A 14266-nucleotide genomic window follows, 5' to 3' on the forward strand; every position below is an offset into this window, starting at 1 on the left:
GGATAACTTCCCTTTTGATCCTCCCTTTGTGCGAGTGGTGTCTCCTGTGCTCACAGGAGGGTAGGTTTGAGTTGCCCTACAGAAATTGTGCTTTGTATTAGAAATGTTACAGCTTGAAAAACTCTGTGCTTGCCATAACGTTTAAGAGCTGACCTCTGTGGGGGGTTAACATTGCTGTTACTTCTCCTGTTGTAAGGTGTTCTGAGTTTGTGCTTTGAACGGGTCTTATCCCTGTGTTGCCTTAAGTCTGCTGTATAGTCTCAACTGTCTCTCTCTTGCTGGTAACACTGCCATAAAGTTTTTGTTTAAAAATTCCTCAAATGCTAATCCAAAAATACAAAATTAATTGAAAACATGCCCCAAATGTCAGCTAAAGCATGTTTGAAGTACTGTCTGTGGCACCGAAACTTGTATATATCCCTGGAGAGAAGACTAAATTCACCTTCCAAGGCTTTTATGCATCTCCTGGTGACAGGAAATGGTACCTGCATTTGAAAATGCAGTCTATGATAGCTGGAGCTGATTCTGATTTGATTTGAAGAGCCATGTATCCTTTTTTAATTCAGTAAATGGTTAGTGCAGTTAAATAGGGTTCATGAGGGGTGCTGCTTTCTCAGAACTAAATGAGCAGAGCCAAACACCAGAAAATTCACTGGATTCTAATTTTCTAGACTTCTTTGTAGAATGAAAAAAGGGTGGCTTTTCAGTGGTCATTTCCCTCTGAATGCCATATGAACATATGAGGTTTATGTCTTGATCACAGAGGAGAACACATTTTGGCAGTAGTAAATTCTCCTCCCTCAGTCCAGGTTTTGTGATGCTCAGGTGTTCTGCTGAGTCCCAGTCAGCACAATGGATTAAGTGTTATTGAAATTAGAAAGTGATTTACAGGAAAAGAGCAAGCAAAGATCTGATTATCTCATACCATTTATAAGTGCACCTATATTGTTTGAAATGCTGTGAAATTTCTTCACAGAATTAAATTTTGTTGGGTTCTTTTAGCTACATGTCAGTGCTATGTATATGTAGAGTAGCCATAAAAAGTAACTTCCCTTTTTCCATGGTCTCTGCAGTTGTGCAGATCAGCTCAGTCAGTGGCTTAAACTAAGTCTAGTTAGCAAACAACTTTTTTTGTCTCACAGTGCTAATCTTCTTTGCCTAAGTATAACATGGCTAACTAGTTATAATATATTACTGGTTAAAGGGCATTGCAGCTTTATGAACAAAGAATTTAACAAACAAGCTGGCAAGAGCTTAAAGTGCTGTGAGCACTTGCATCTTTTTACTAGCTGCTGATGTCAAGTATATTTTCTTTCACATTTGTTTGTAGGTATGTCCTAGGTGGAGGTGCGTTATGCATGGAACTTCTTACTAAACAGGTGAATATGTGCTCTTTTATCTGGATAATAAAACATGCTTTAAGATAGTAAAAATAGGTGCTTCCCTTGGGTTGAAGAATCCCTGTGTGGAATAAATTACACACTCCAGAGGAAACAGGGTAAAATTAAACCTCAATCCCACAAGATTTGCTTTGTTGATCTTGAGATCTTCTCTTCTGCCTTGGGTGGCTTACAAGAGGAAGAGGCAGGAAATGTGAGCATGTCAACTTGGAATTCTCATAATTTCTGTGAGGAAGGCAGTGTGAAGAAGGAGTTTTGGGGAGCAAGACACATTGTTTGCTTTTCTCTTCAACTGCATAAAGTCAGCTCTGGACAAGTGAGGAATACAGAAGATTATAGGCATAGATGATTCATGTAGACAGAGTGATTTTTCTCTTTAAAATAAGTAAACGAATGAAGTAATTTACTTGCAGGCTCTGGCAGAAACTCTTGTGAGCTCTGGAAGGTAAAGCAATGCCAGAGATGAGCAAAATTCTTATAGCTTACCTGAATTGACTTTGTTAGAAATCAGTCTTTTCTGCTTCTAGGAACAAGAAGTTGTAATTTCTGTTTGACATTGCTGAAAATGTGTCAGTGCTGTAAGGATGGAGCTTTTTTGTTTCTGTCTTGCTGTATTTTGGAAATGTGATAAAGCCTTTTCACTCTTCTTACAAGTTCTTAGTACTAGTACCGTTACATAATTTTACAGATTTTCTGTGAAAAATAAAAGTTAACGGAAAAAGTAGTTAAACCTAAAATGGGAGTGCAGAAAAAAAAAAAAATCCCAAAGCACACATTCCAAAATAGATTTGCAAGGTGAGCACAAGCAGCAAGTACATGTTGTATGTTAATATTCCTTTCCTCCTCCAGGGCTGGAGCAGTGCCTACTCAATAGAATCAGTCATCATGCAGATCAATGCCACTTTAGTCAAAGGAAAAGCCAGAGTACAGTTTGGAGCCAATAAGGTAAATGTGCTGTTTATCAATTGCACAAATCACTGTTGGGTTTCCATTTCCTTACTGACTTGCATAGAAGATGTTTAATGACAGAATTGTTATTGCAAATATATTTGCATTTTGAATTGTCTGATGCCTGTATGAATATTTTATTGGCAATTAAGAATTTTTTATGTAATTATGAGCATATGAGGTGGATAAAGCCTTGGGATGGGTGGGGTATTTAAGTAGTTAGGCTTTTGCTATCCTTGTATTGGAAAGGGAGGGAAGGAGGATCAGAATTGGGAGGATTTGGAATTTCTGGTTCTGAGAAGGGAATCTTGAAAGCCAGGAATGTTGTAACATTGTGCATGGTTTTTATTTTTAAGCCCACTGTAGAGTTTCCTTGTAGAACTGTTTCTGAGTCTTGCATATCTAGAGGCAGGTTTTTATGTTAGTTTTTTTCTCATTTCAGAATCAATATAATCTAGCAAGAGCACAGCAGTCCTATAAGTCACTAGTACAAATACATGAGAAAAATGGTATGTATGTTCTTGCCACTTTGTTCTTGTCTGCACAGCACCTTGGGAACTGGTGTTTGGCCACAGAGAAACTTGAAGTGACAGTGTCTTATTTTGGCTTGGGAAGACCATAAATGGTTTTTGCTTCTTTTCTTCTTGCACTAGAAAGACAGTAGTGCTTAAATAACTTGACTGCAATGATTGCAACTTGTCCAGTGTACTTGAATGTTCTGTGTGTGTTCCTACTGCTTCTTGAAAGGCAGCTCCATTTCACTCTCTGCCAGTTGATCTAGGAACTTTATTGTTACTGCAGCTTTAAGGGTTCTTCATATTGGTAAAGTATCTGCTGGAAGTTTATTCCTTTCCCTGAAAGATTTTGTTTCAATGTGGCAAAAACCTATTGGAAATAATCATTAAGGAAGAGATAAAGTGGAAAGAAAGACCTGAGACTAAAAAAATACAAGAAGTCCAAGTGAAGTACACTAGCTGGGAAACTGTGCAGTAGAATAGGGAAACACCTGTTTGGATTTGGGCTTTTTAAATCTATTTAAAGTCTCTCTGCTGCATAAAAAAAGTGTACAAGTGCTTCAGATCTAACTGAATTTACTGTGGCAGTATGAGAAGCCTGAGGCTTTAAAAGGTTTAAGTAGCTTACATGTTACATAAAGGTAGTCAGCAGAATTGGTACCCTGGTCTTGTGATGAGGGAGTTAGTCCAGTTACCACTTTGTGATGCTTTTTGCTCTGGGTTGGATGCAGTGTCCTCCAGGAATTTGGGTTACTGTGAACATATTTCAGTGTGACTGCAGAGAGTACCTCAGCTTCCCTACAGTAAAACAGAACATAACACCTGTACTCTTGGGAGGAAGATCAAAGATAATGACTTTAACATGCTTTCCAATTTTACAATATTTTGATCTTGCTGTTAACTGAGTCTTTTGCTCCTTTAGTTTGCTACAAAAGCCAACATGGCTGTCTGTTTACTTCTATCTATGTGCTACAAGTGATCAGTCCTGCCTCAGGAGCTGTACACAAAGCATTCATAGTACTCAGTGCTGTTGTGAAAGGTGTCTTGAGCTTAGAGCTGCTACCTGCTCTCTGGGACAGCACAAATAGGCCCTGTAGTCACTGTACACACAATTAGAGGAAATTTTACAGGAGGGCCTGGGAGAATTAAGATTGGATCTCTGGAGGTCTCTAGAAAAAGCTGTGCACACTTGATATCAGGTATGATTCAGCTGCTAAACATGCCACATTATGTCAGGAGACGAATTATTCAGCTGACATTTCTGAGCTTATTCAGTAAAATTTGCAGAAGTAGGATAAACCATTCAGTTGCTTGTGCATGCCTAACTCTGCAGTACACAAAATGGTATTTATGTAAGTGTCCTAGTGCAATCATGTTTGTATGTCTATGCTTTGAGTAGCTTGAAGACTTGGGGGTTTTACCTCTCTTCTACTAAGTTTGATTAGAGCAATATTCCTCCTTCAGCAGCTTCCTCTTGCTGCTGTTCAGCTCAGGATAGCTGCTGCCACAAAAATCTGTGTTTGCATACCTAAATATTGGGTCTGATCCTGGAATGTGCCACATGATTTGTCTCCTGCCGCTGACTACTAGCGTTTAGGAGGCTGAGTCTCGCTGAGCTGGCCTGCTTTAAGAGGGAAGGAATGAGCCAGGTTAAGCTTCCATCTCCCACAGATAAAGAGTAGGATGGTCTGGACACAGCAATGCTGGTACCTAATGTGTCTCTGTTCTCCACAGGCTGGTACACTCCTCCAAAAGAAGATGGCTAATGCTGAGGACTGTTGTATACCTGGACCAATGTCAACAAAACAAGCTCTTTTTTATGTTTTCCAACACACAGACTCAAGCTATGAGTGCCCCTATAACAGCTGTACTGAGGACTTTAGCTATTAGATAAGTTAGTGGATAATCTGTCAACTGACACGTACAGTATAAGTTACAGCCTTACCATTCCACTCTTCTTAGGTATCTGGACAGAGCAGTTTGGGCCTTTACCATATTTGTTCTTATGGATTAAGCATATTTGGGCCACACCCTCCCTTCTCCCCTTTTTTATTTGAAAGCATAAGCTCTCCTTGCAGCAGGCTATCAACTTACTGAAGATCATTCAATAGGAGTGAGTTGTTCACACACTTCTGTGTATTTCTTACCTTTTGCAAAATGCAGACTGCAGAGACTTGCGTTGTATTGTTTCATTTAAAGCCAAGAAGTTTAATACATGTTTAATACTGTTTTAGGAAATGTCAGGTCTTGCAAATCACAGTCGTTTTTCTGGTCTTAAATGACAGCGTTTGTAGTATTTCCAAATTAATGATATAGGAAAAACACATGTATGTTAAGTCATTAAACATTTTTCATGGCTGTATGAGAATATGAACTGTTTATTGGAAAAGATGCTCTTTGTTTAGATTATCTTAATTTTTTGGTTTGGTTTTTTCTTTTTTTTTTTTTGTTTTGTTTTGGTTTTTTGTTTTTATGCAGAGCAAGGCTGTGCCAATAAAACCTTGTAACTAGTCACTTCCACTGGGGCATCAGAACTTGCTGGGCTGTTCCTGCTACTTGTTGGCTCAACCTCCTTAACAAGAAGAGCCACAGTATGAAGCTTGAAGTTATTTAAAATACTAAAAACCTTTTTAGGTGTTCCATTTTATTAACGGGTTGTTGCAATCATTTGTAAACTAATGTACTTATAAAGTGATTGGCACAAATTGAGATGAAAGTCCTTGAACGAAAATTTTTATATAAAAGCTACAATAAAGTACAAAAATATGTCATCCAATTCAGAGGTGTAAGAAATGCTGCCATAGTCATAACGGTGGTTTTGTTATTGAAAGACTAATGGGAACTGTTCTTTATTAGGAGATGAATCTGGGTCTGTGTACTTACACAATTTCATTGCCTTACCGGAATCGACTCTATTTTGGTTGTAGTACTAGTCATTAGGCCTGTGCACCCCTCGGGGCCGAGCTAAGGGTGTGTTCCATGGATTAAGCACTTTCAGAAGTGCAGAAGCATGTTTTTGTAATGTTGGTTTTGTTTGGTTTTTTTTTTAGTTGACTATCGAACTTGTGCTATTTTCTCTGTCAGGCACCCGCGGGTCCTTGTGCATTTGCTTCTAGATCCAGTTTTTAGCTCGAAAGAAACGATGGGAGACGTTTGGCCCTGCTTCCAGTGCGTGTTGTCCCCCGGTGCGGTGGGCAGCCGGGGCTGTGCCGCAGTCCGGGCGCAGCGGGGCTGGGGGCGGCCCCGGCCTCTGCCCTTCGGCGCATGCTTCGGTTTGGGTTCCATTTCTTCTGGCAGAGTTCCTTGGCAATGTACAGTAATTTGTAAACTTGCATCAAGTTTATGAATAAAAAGCATTTTACGAAGCGCTGTGTCCGTGCTGGGGCCCCGGGCGCGAGGGAAGGGGGGGAGGTGAGGGCGGGGCGGGTCCTCCCCACCGCCAGGCGGCGCCAGTGTGGCGGCCTGTGCCCGCGCGCTGACCGGAAGTTGTCTCAGGCGGGGTGGCGCGCGGGTGACGCAGGGCGCCGGAGCCGCTGGGGGGCCGGGGAGGCGACCGGGCCATGGAATCCGTGGCTAAGGGCGGCTTCGTCCTCGCCAACCTCGCCGAGGTGGTGGAGCGCGTCCTCGGCTTCCTGCCCACCAAAGCGCTGCTGCGCGCCGCCTGGTAAGGGCCAGGCCTGGAGCCGTGGGGGGGGCGGCGACCGGCTCCGGTTTGCGGGGGCGGTGCGGCCGACGCGGTGTATCCGTGTTGTGTTGCAGCGTATGCCGGCTATGGAGGGAGTGCGCACGGCGGACGCTGCGGACGCGGCAGCGAATCGCGTGGGTGTCGGCGCTGGAGCCGGGCCCCGCCGAAAGCCACGCGCTGGTGCGCGCGCTGGCCCGCGAGCTGGAGGTGAGGAGGGGGGCGCGAGGGGCGGCCTGAGGGGGCGCGAGCTCAGTGCCTTCGTTTAAACACTTAACGCGCTTCTTCCCACCGCCTGGCAAAAGGGACGTGTTCGGAGGCGTAGGTGGTTTTGACAGTTCCAAGTGTTGCGTGTTAATACACTGATCAAAACGCTGAGGATTTGCAGTTCAGGGCACATCTGTTCATCTTGGCAATCTTGTTAAGAGGTAAACCGTAATAGGCTGGGAGACTCAGGGGAAACACTGCAGGATTTCTCTGGCAGGATTCCTTTCCAGTGTTAACCTGATGCTGGGTCTTCACTACACAGAGGTTCTTGTCAGGGTCTTAAGCAGTAGACAGATCAGTGTTGAACCAACTGGGACAAAAAAGGCCGGAAGCACCTCTACACTGTTTCCCAGCATCAGCACTGGTGAATAGCAGAAGCCGACAACCATAAATGCAAGGAGTTTCGATAGTGCTAAAAGACGAAGCAGAGTCATGGGACCGGTCTAGAGCTGTTCTTGCTCGTGTGAGGTTTGGGTCAGCTCCCTGCCTGTGCTGTCAATTCATTAGATAAATCTGGGCACTTCTGAGGCTAACGAGAGGTTGTTGGCTGACAGGAGCCTGGTGAGGGGATAGGGGTCCACCGTGGGCTGCTGGTGGAGCGAGAGCAGTTTCTCCTCGGTTTCTGTCCCCATTTTCCCTCCACTCCGTTTCGTCCCGTGTACTCTTCCTCCTGTGTCTTTGCAGAAGGTGCACGTGCTGCCCCAGACCGTGCTCTACATAGCTGATGCGGAGACGTTCAGTGGGCACGAGGAGTGTCACGAGCAAAAGAAAGGTAAAGCCTGGACCTAACTCACTCCCACTTCAAGATACACGTGGGGTGTAACTAGAGCACAGTCAGCTGAAAGGGAATTTTCTGAGTTTTGGTGTCAGTGGAAAGTAAATCTTTTGCAGAAACTATGACCGCCTAGTGTTGCATTTGTGGTACGAAGCAGCTCACAGATCTGTGTTAATGTGCACAGATGGGTTCCTTTCCCTTCTGTGGAGGACACTGAGTGTGTTTGCCTGCCCGCCGCCCTGTGCTCTCAGAGGGCAGCAGCACAAACCTGCGTGCTATTACCAGGGCGGCCACTGATGGGCAGCATTGGTTAAACAGGACGGGGTTGGCTGTGTGATTTGCTCAGAACACGCTTTTACTGCTCTCTGATGGTTTGTTTTGGTCTCTTCCTCTAACAGCCAGAAAAAGAAACAGTAAAGAAACAGCACTTGCACTTGAAAAGTTGTTGCCAAAGCGATGTCAGGTTCTTGGACTGGTCACCCCAGGGATTGTAGGTAGGAGTGAAATGTGTGGGCTTTTGAGAGATCAGCTTGAAAGTTTCGTCTCCCACCTTGTTCAGTACTGGCTTCAGTTTTGAGGAGTTCAGTGTGACTACTAAGTGACGTGGCGTTTACTTCATGTATTGCAGTTATAATTAAAAAGGTTGATTTAATTGGGCAGGCAGCTTTCCCTGGCACCTTAATGTACTTGCTGAATGTTGCTTGGATTTACGTATATGTTTCAGTCATATTGTGATTAACTGTACAGGGCATCCTGGTATATACCTATTTGTAATGGTCTAGCAGGAGGTATATGCAGTAACTGGAAAATTTACAGCCCCCTTGGCAGGCTTTTTCTCATGCTTCACTCTTTTATCATTAGAAAGTTGGTTTTTTTATAGTTTCTCACCTTAAATCCACTTCCCACATCATAAGTAAGGTATTTGATCGTTGCTACCATATTTTAATAATACATTCCCAGTTTTTGTGTCAGTTTGCTTTATACTGTCATCACATGCTTATAGGGCACCTTAAAAACTTGAGTATGTCTGTGTGCCTGCAGAAGTTGGCAGGAAGGCTTGTATTGCACTGTTCTTGTTTTCCTAATGTTTCATATTTGGTATGCCTGGGAAAATATGTGTAAATATATCCATGTCTCCTTGTCAAAACTGACTTCAGTGTGATCTATAGCCAGCACAACTTACACATGTTTCATCTTTCCAAAACATTAACAAAAACATCACACCAGTTTGCAATTAGATAAGTTGTTATGGAACTAGATTGTCATGTGTTATATCACCTGAGCTGTTCAACCTGTTTCTACCCATGTTACAGTGTAAATGAAAGTGTTAGAATCCCTGAACACAAGATGCTTGGTTTTGTCTTTGTAGTTACCCCGATGGGTTCGAGTAGCAATCAGCCTCAAGAAATTGAAGAGGGCGAAGCTGGGTTTGCTCTGTTGTTTCCCAAAATTGATGGGGTGAAAATTCATACCTTCCATTTTTCTAAAGACATGAAGAACAGGGTCTTTGATGAAAGTAAATTTGCTCAAGCAGGTATGTCATTTTTCTCTCCTTTACGTGGGCTTTTGTGAGGTGCTGTGCTGTTCTCTGAGGTGCCAGGCTGGAGTTCTGCATAGAACTGGCAGCTTCTGTACTGGCTCCAAGAGCTCTGTGGCTCTGTGGGGCTACAGCTGGTAACTGCATCTCTGCTCCTCCCAGTCTCTGAAGTACTAAGGTTAAGTTATCCTGAGTATCAGTTTCCAGTTACCTCAGTTACGTTTCAAGCGGAGCTGTTCAGAGAGAGGTGTGATGTATTATTTGAGGAGAAACTAGGATGGTTGGACTTCAGAGATCAGGATTTAAAAATAAGAGGATTGGTGTTTGTTTTTGTTTGTAGGTCTGAAGAATAACCCAGATCTCCGTGTCGTTCTTCTGTTTGGCTACAACTCCTGGAAGACTGGAGCTACTCGATTTCTTCATCAAATAGTCAATCCATTGAATGAGAAAAGTATCATCCTGGCTGGGGGACAAGTGGAGAGCTTTACATCACTGACCTCTGAGAAGTAGGTTTTTTTTTTTGAGGTAAATGATGAAAAAGATTTAAAGTGAGAGAAACATTGCAGATCCATAGCATTCTAGTCGTATTGGAAATGCCCTTTACCAGCAGTAAAATAATAATTTCTTAAAGGGAAAAGTGTCCCAACTGCTACACTATGATTAGCCAGAAAAGCTGGAAGCTTTGTATGGCTGTGTTACAATTTGGATTCTGGAAACTCAGCTAGGAGAAACCCACTGAAAAGGGAGATTTCCAGCTTCAGGTACCTTTGTGTATTTATTGCAGTCAGCATTTCATCTCTGGAGTACAGGTAAATGAGTCCCCATTGTGACGGAGCCCAGGATGTGAACATGTGTTTGTGTATCTGCCTCGGTTTGGCTCACAGCACGGAGCAGTAGCTGCACACACAGTGGGGCTGTGCCCCAGGAGCTCACCTGATCCACTGTGGTGGCTGAAGGACGTGGCACTCCGTCCTCTGGAGCACAGTGCAGCCATGCCCATAGGCTCCTCTCATGCCATTGGAGGTCTGGAGTCCATACTAATACCAACATTTTTCTTGCATCTGATTTTGCCAGCTGCACCATTGCCCCAGATAAGAGAGCTGACCTTAAATAAAGTCACTGCAGATAAAGGTTAAGTACGTAACTACTTAACCCCGTGTGTCCTGGCCAACCAGTTTAAAGCAAAATGAATCCAAAACCTTTACTGACTTGACTTTACTGACTGCTGTCCTGCTTCCATGTATAAATCCTGAGTCCCTTTGCTTAAGTTTTAACTGACGGTTTAGTTGGAATTGAAGAGCTGTGACATACACAAACTGCTGAATTCGGCATGTGTGAAACAAGTTTATGCTTAATAGCCAGTAATGGATGTGGAAGTTTTTCACTGTGAAAAGTTGTTACAAAAAAACATTGCTAAAATGTGAAGTCTTTGGTTTGCTTTTTAACTCTGGATGGTATCAGAATCACAATATTGGCTGCTCTGAACCTACGTCTGCTGCAGCAGCAGTTCAGTCAGGCGAGGAGTGGTCTCCCCAAAACGTTCTCTAACTTGATGCCTGTTGCCTTTCAGTAACCATGCCCAGCCTGGTGATGCCTGCGGTGTGGTTGGGTTGGCTTTCAGCGGTCCCCAGATCCAGAGTGCCACTGTCCTGTTAGACCAGGATGTGGCTGATGAGAGGACAGCAGAAGCAGCCATGCAGCGTCTCAAAGCAGCAAACATCCCCGAGCACAACACCATTGGCTTCATGTTTGCGTGTGTTGGCAGAGGATATCGGCATTACAAAACCAAAAGGAATATGGAAGCAGATGCATTTAGGAAGTTTTTTCCAAATGTACCCCTCTTTGGCTTTTTTGGACATGGGGAAATAGGATGTGATCGAATAGTTACTGGGAATTTTGTATTAAGAGAATGTAATGACATAAAGGATGACCTGCTTCACGGTTATACTACCGTTATGACTCTTATTCACCTTGGTTCAACTAAAGCAAACCAAGCATAAGTAAGGTTTAATGCTTCAGTGAGCTGTTTGTTTCATTCCAGAGAGCTGAGAAGTCTGGAAGAGTGGACATCTTGCAGTCAAAGCCCCTTCCAAAACGTAAACATCATTTTGGTAATAATATTGAGTCTTGTAGTTGCAATAGAGTTTACTATAATATCTGTGAGAAAGCCTTGCATCTTGTGTAATCCCCTGTACACACCAGAATTGCAGGAAATTATATTTGATGGAATTCTGCAGTTGAAGAAAGCCTTTTTCTTCCAAAATGAAAATGGTTTCTACAAATCATAGAATATGCTGAATTGGAAGGGACCCATCAGGATTATTGAGTTCCAACTCTTGGCCCTTAACAGGACACCCCAAGAACCCCACCAGGTGCTTGAGCGTGTTGTCCAAATGCCTCTTGAGCTCAGGCAGTGTTTGATGCTCTGACCACTTTCCTGGGGAGCCGGTTCCAGTGCCCAGCTACTCTCTGGGTGAAAAACTTTTTCCTGATACCCAACCTAAACCTCCCTGACTCAGCTTCATGCTGTTTCCTCGAGTCCTGTCACTGGTCATGAGAGTGGAGAGATGTTGAAGACCACAATGAGGTCTCCCCACAATCTCCTCCAGGCTGAGCAAACCAAGTGTCCTCAGCCACTCCTCATAAGGCTTCCCCTCTCACTTCCTCATGGCCCTCCTTTGGACCCTCTCTAAAGCTTAATGTCTTTTTTATATGGACGTGCCCAAAACTACCCCCAGGACTGGAGACTGCCCCAGCACAGAGCAGAGCAGGACAATCCCCTCCCTGGCCTGGCTGGTGATGCTGGACCTGATGCACCCCAGGACATGACTGGCCCTCCTGGCTGCCAGGGCACTGCTGACTCTCATCCAGCTTACCATTGATCAGGACCCCTTGGTCCCTTCCCACAGCTGCCCTCTACCCTCCTGTTCCCCAGTCCATACACACGACCAGGGTTGCCCTGTCCCAGGTACAGAATCCAGCACTTGTCCTTGTTAAATTTCATATGGTTGGTGATTGCCCATCTCTCTTGGTCGAGGTCTCTGCAGGGCCTCTGTCCTTGAGGGAGTTGACAGCTCCTCCCAATTTAGTGTCAATGGCAAACCCAAATGTAAAAAGAAACAGTACTTTGATGTGCTCTATTTACGTATGTAAAGCACTCTAGGAAAACTAGTGATGCATTAAATCTACCATTTCCTGGATTTTATTTCTAGAGAGGTGTACAACTTTGCCAGAGTCCTATTTACAGAACTGAACGGTTTTACTAGATAAAATCAATTAAAATTTTTAGAGAAAAGTAACAAAGTATTTGTTAAATAAAGATAGAAGTATGTCAAAGTACTTTGCCTTCTATTCTTAGAGAAAAAGCTCTGATTTAAAGATGTTGTCCAGGTAAGAGTTTACCTGGGCTCATTATCTTGAACTGAATTCCAGTTGTCTTAACTGTGTGGTTTAGAATATAGTGGTTGCCTCTTCTCTTGTAGCATGATCACAGTGTTTTAAATCCAGAGTACTTAGAAATAAGTCTATCTTTAAGTTTCTTTTAAAAGTTTTTTGCTCTTAAATTTGGAATTGTGGGATTCACAGGATCTGGCTGTGTTATATTTATATAGAGACTTTAAACAAGACTTGTGCTTTTGCATGTTTTTCCTATGCTTTTACATCAGTCACCTGTTTTGATTGCTGCAGCTGGCATGCAGTATCAAATAAATTCAGCATAGTCTCAGTATAGCTAATAATATATTTGCTGCTTTTTAAATTCTTTCCTCCCTTTTATTTTCACTTAGTAATAGAATGACAAGAAAATAAGATCAATTTTGCGACATATCACCAGATTTCTAAATGCAAAATCAGGCAGCTGGCCCATTTTCAGTGTAGTAAAAATAAAATACTTACCTGTATGTTGTACATAAAAGTAACATTTTTTTTGCTTTAAATGCACTAAGAAAGACTTCAGTTAGCAACTTGATGCCTATGTCTAGTTAAAACTTTTTGTGAACTTGGCCTGATAAGCTAAGGTAGGGGTGTATCTGTCCTGAGACTTACCTGTTGGTGTCAGTGTGTGCTGAGTGCAGACAGCACTCCCCCTGGCTGTATTGATGATGGGTTTTTTTAATTAGAAGATGGGATGAGCTGTGAACTCCCAGTGGCCATCTGTGGATGGGAGATTAGTAAGTGTGGGTGTGACTTGGACAACATTCAGTTACTTCATTTAGAAGGAAAGGTATCTGAAAATGGAGTATGGTTGAATTTTCAGAGAAGCCCCTTGGTGGGAGGTGACTGTGTTATTTTAGCATAACCAGAATGTCACATTTGGCCCTTTGAGACTGCATAACCTTCATATTTACCAGGACAGAAAGGAAATATTTCATTTCTGTAATGCAGATGGGATTCCTGGTGCTGTTAGCCATGCTAACCAGCCTAGGAAGGTTAACTGGTTGCTGTATTAGAATAGGTGAAGTGTGATCAACCACGTGTCCTCAGTAACAGTGCAGACTCGGCCAGAACATCAGAGAAGCTGATGGTGAGCTCAGACAATGGTGCAGCTAAACCAGAACTGACAGGGTGGTCTGCAGGGCATAGTCAGCAGGTCCTATAGCTGAGGAAACTTCAGAGGTAAACATAGTAAAGAAAAGGGAGGAGTTGGGGAGGTCTGCATCAGAACCAGGAATCCTTCTCTCCAGCATCAACAAGTGTGGGGATGAACCCAAAAGACCCTAGAACCATGCACATGGCTGGAACCCCTACACTGTCTGTCCCAGGACACATCATGCCTTCCATGTGACAGGCAGGTGGTGTAAATGATAAAATTGCAACATCTGTGATTAAAGTGTTTTGCTATCCAAATTCATTTTGCCTCCATGCCATTACTTGCTCTTCAACCACAACAACTCCTGAGAGAACCCAAAATATATCTGCTTACAAGGTGCATGGACCAAAAGGCAGAAGTAATTGATAGAAAGTTCTGCAGTGCCAAAATTTATACTTCTGTCACTCAAAATAAGCAAGCACGAGGTTTTGAAGTGGGTAAAGTTAGTTAAATAAGTATTCAGCAATTGAGGCAAATGTGAATAGCAGGACTGCTCTAAAGATTAGGTTTATCTGCAGTTACAGTGCTGACAGTAACATGTTTCCAACAAGAGA

At 43.1% G+C, this 14266-nt stretch overlaps 2 protein-coding genes across 3 annotated transcripts in view; both read left to right on the plus strand.

Annotated features, from left to right (window-relative positions):
• The window catches only part of UBE2Q2 (ubiquitin conjugating enzyme E2 Q2), a 46655-nt gene extending 40427 nt beyond the window's left edge, over positions 1 to 6228 (plus strand). The window contains exons 9-13 of the mRNA XM_069025285.1: positions 2 to 60; positions 1331 to 1379; positions 2250 to 2345; positions 2791 to 2857; positions 4598 to 6228. Coding sequence (XP_068881386.1) covers positions 2 to 60; positions 1331 to 1379; positions 2250 to 2345; positions 2791 to 2857; positions 4598 to 4629 — 303 coding nt within the window. The 3' untranslated portion in view covers positions 4630 to 6228. The remainder of the gene's footprint in view (position 1; positions 61 to 1330; positions 1380 to 2249; positions 2346 to 2790; positions 2858 to 4597) is intronic.
• A 141-nt stretch (positions 6229 to 6369) lies between these two features.
• FBXO22 (F-box protein 22) lies at positions 6370 to 13973 on the plus strand. Of its 2 annotated transcripts, XM_069025728.1 has the most exons (7): positions 6370 to 6527; positions 6623 to 6755; positions 7497 to 7584; positions 7986 to 8081; positions 8957 to 9121; positions 9465 to 9630; positions 10695 to 13973. In XM_069025728.1, the coding sequence occupies exons 1-7, from the start codon at positions 6424 to 6426 to the stop codon at positions 11122 to 11124; spliced, it is 1182 nt and encodes a 393-aa protein (XP_068881829.1). In that variant the 5' UTR covers positions 6370 to 6423; the 3' UTR covers positions 11125 to 13973. The 2 variants fall into 2 exon arrangements, with proteins under 2 accessions (XP_068881829.1, XP_068881830.1); XM_069025729.1 differs by lacking the exon at positions 7986 to 8081.
• The last annotated feature ends 293 nt before the right edge of the window (positions 13974 to 14266 follow it).

Source organism: Aphelocoma coerulescens, chromosome 10 (assembly GCF_041296385.1).
Source record: "Aphelocoma coerulescens isolate FSJ_1873_10779 chromosome 10, UR_Acoe_1.0, whole genome shotgun sequence".
NCBI classification, from domain to species: domain Eukaryota; kingdom Metazoa; phylum Chordata; class Aves; order Passeriformes; family Corvidae; genus Aphelocoma; species Aphelocoma coerulescens.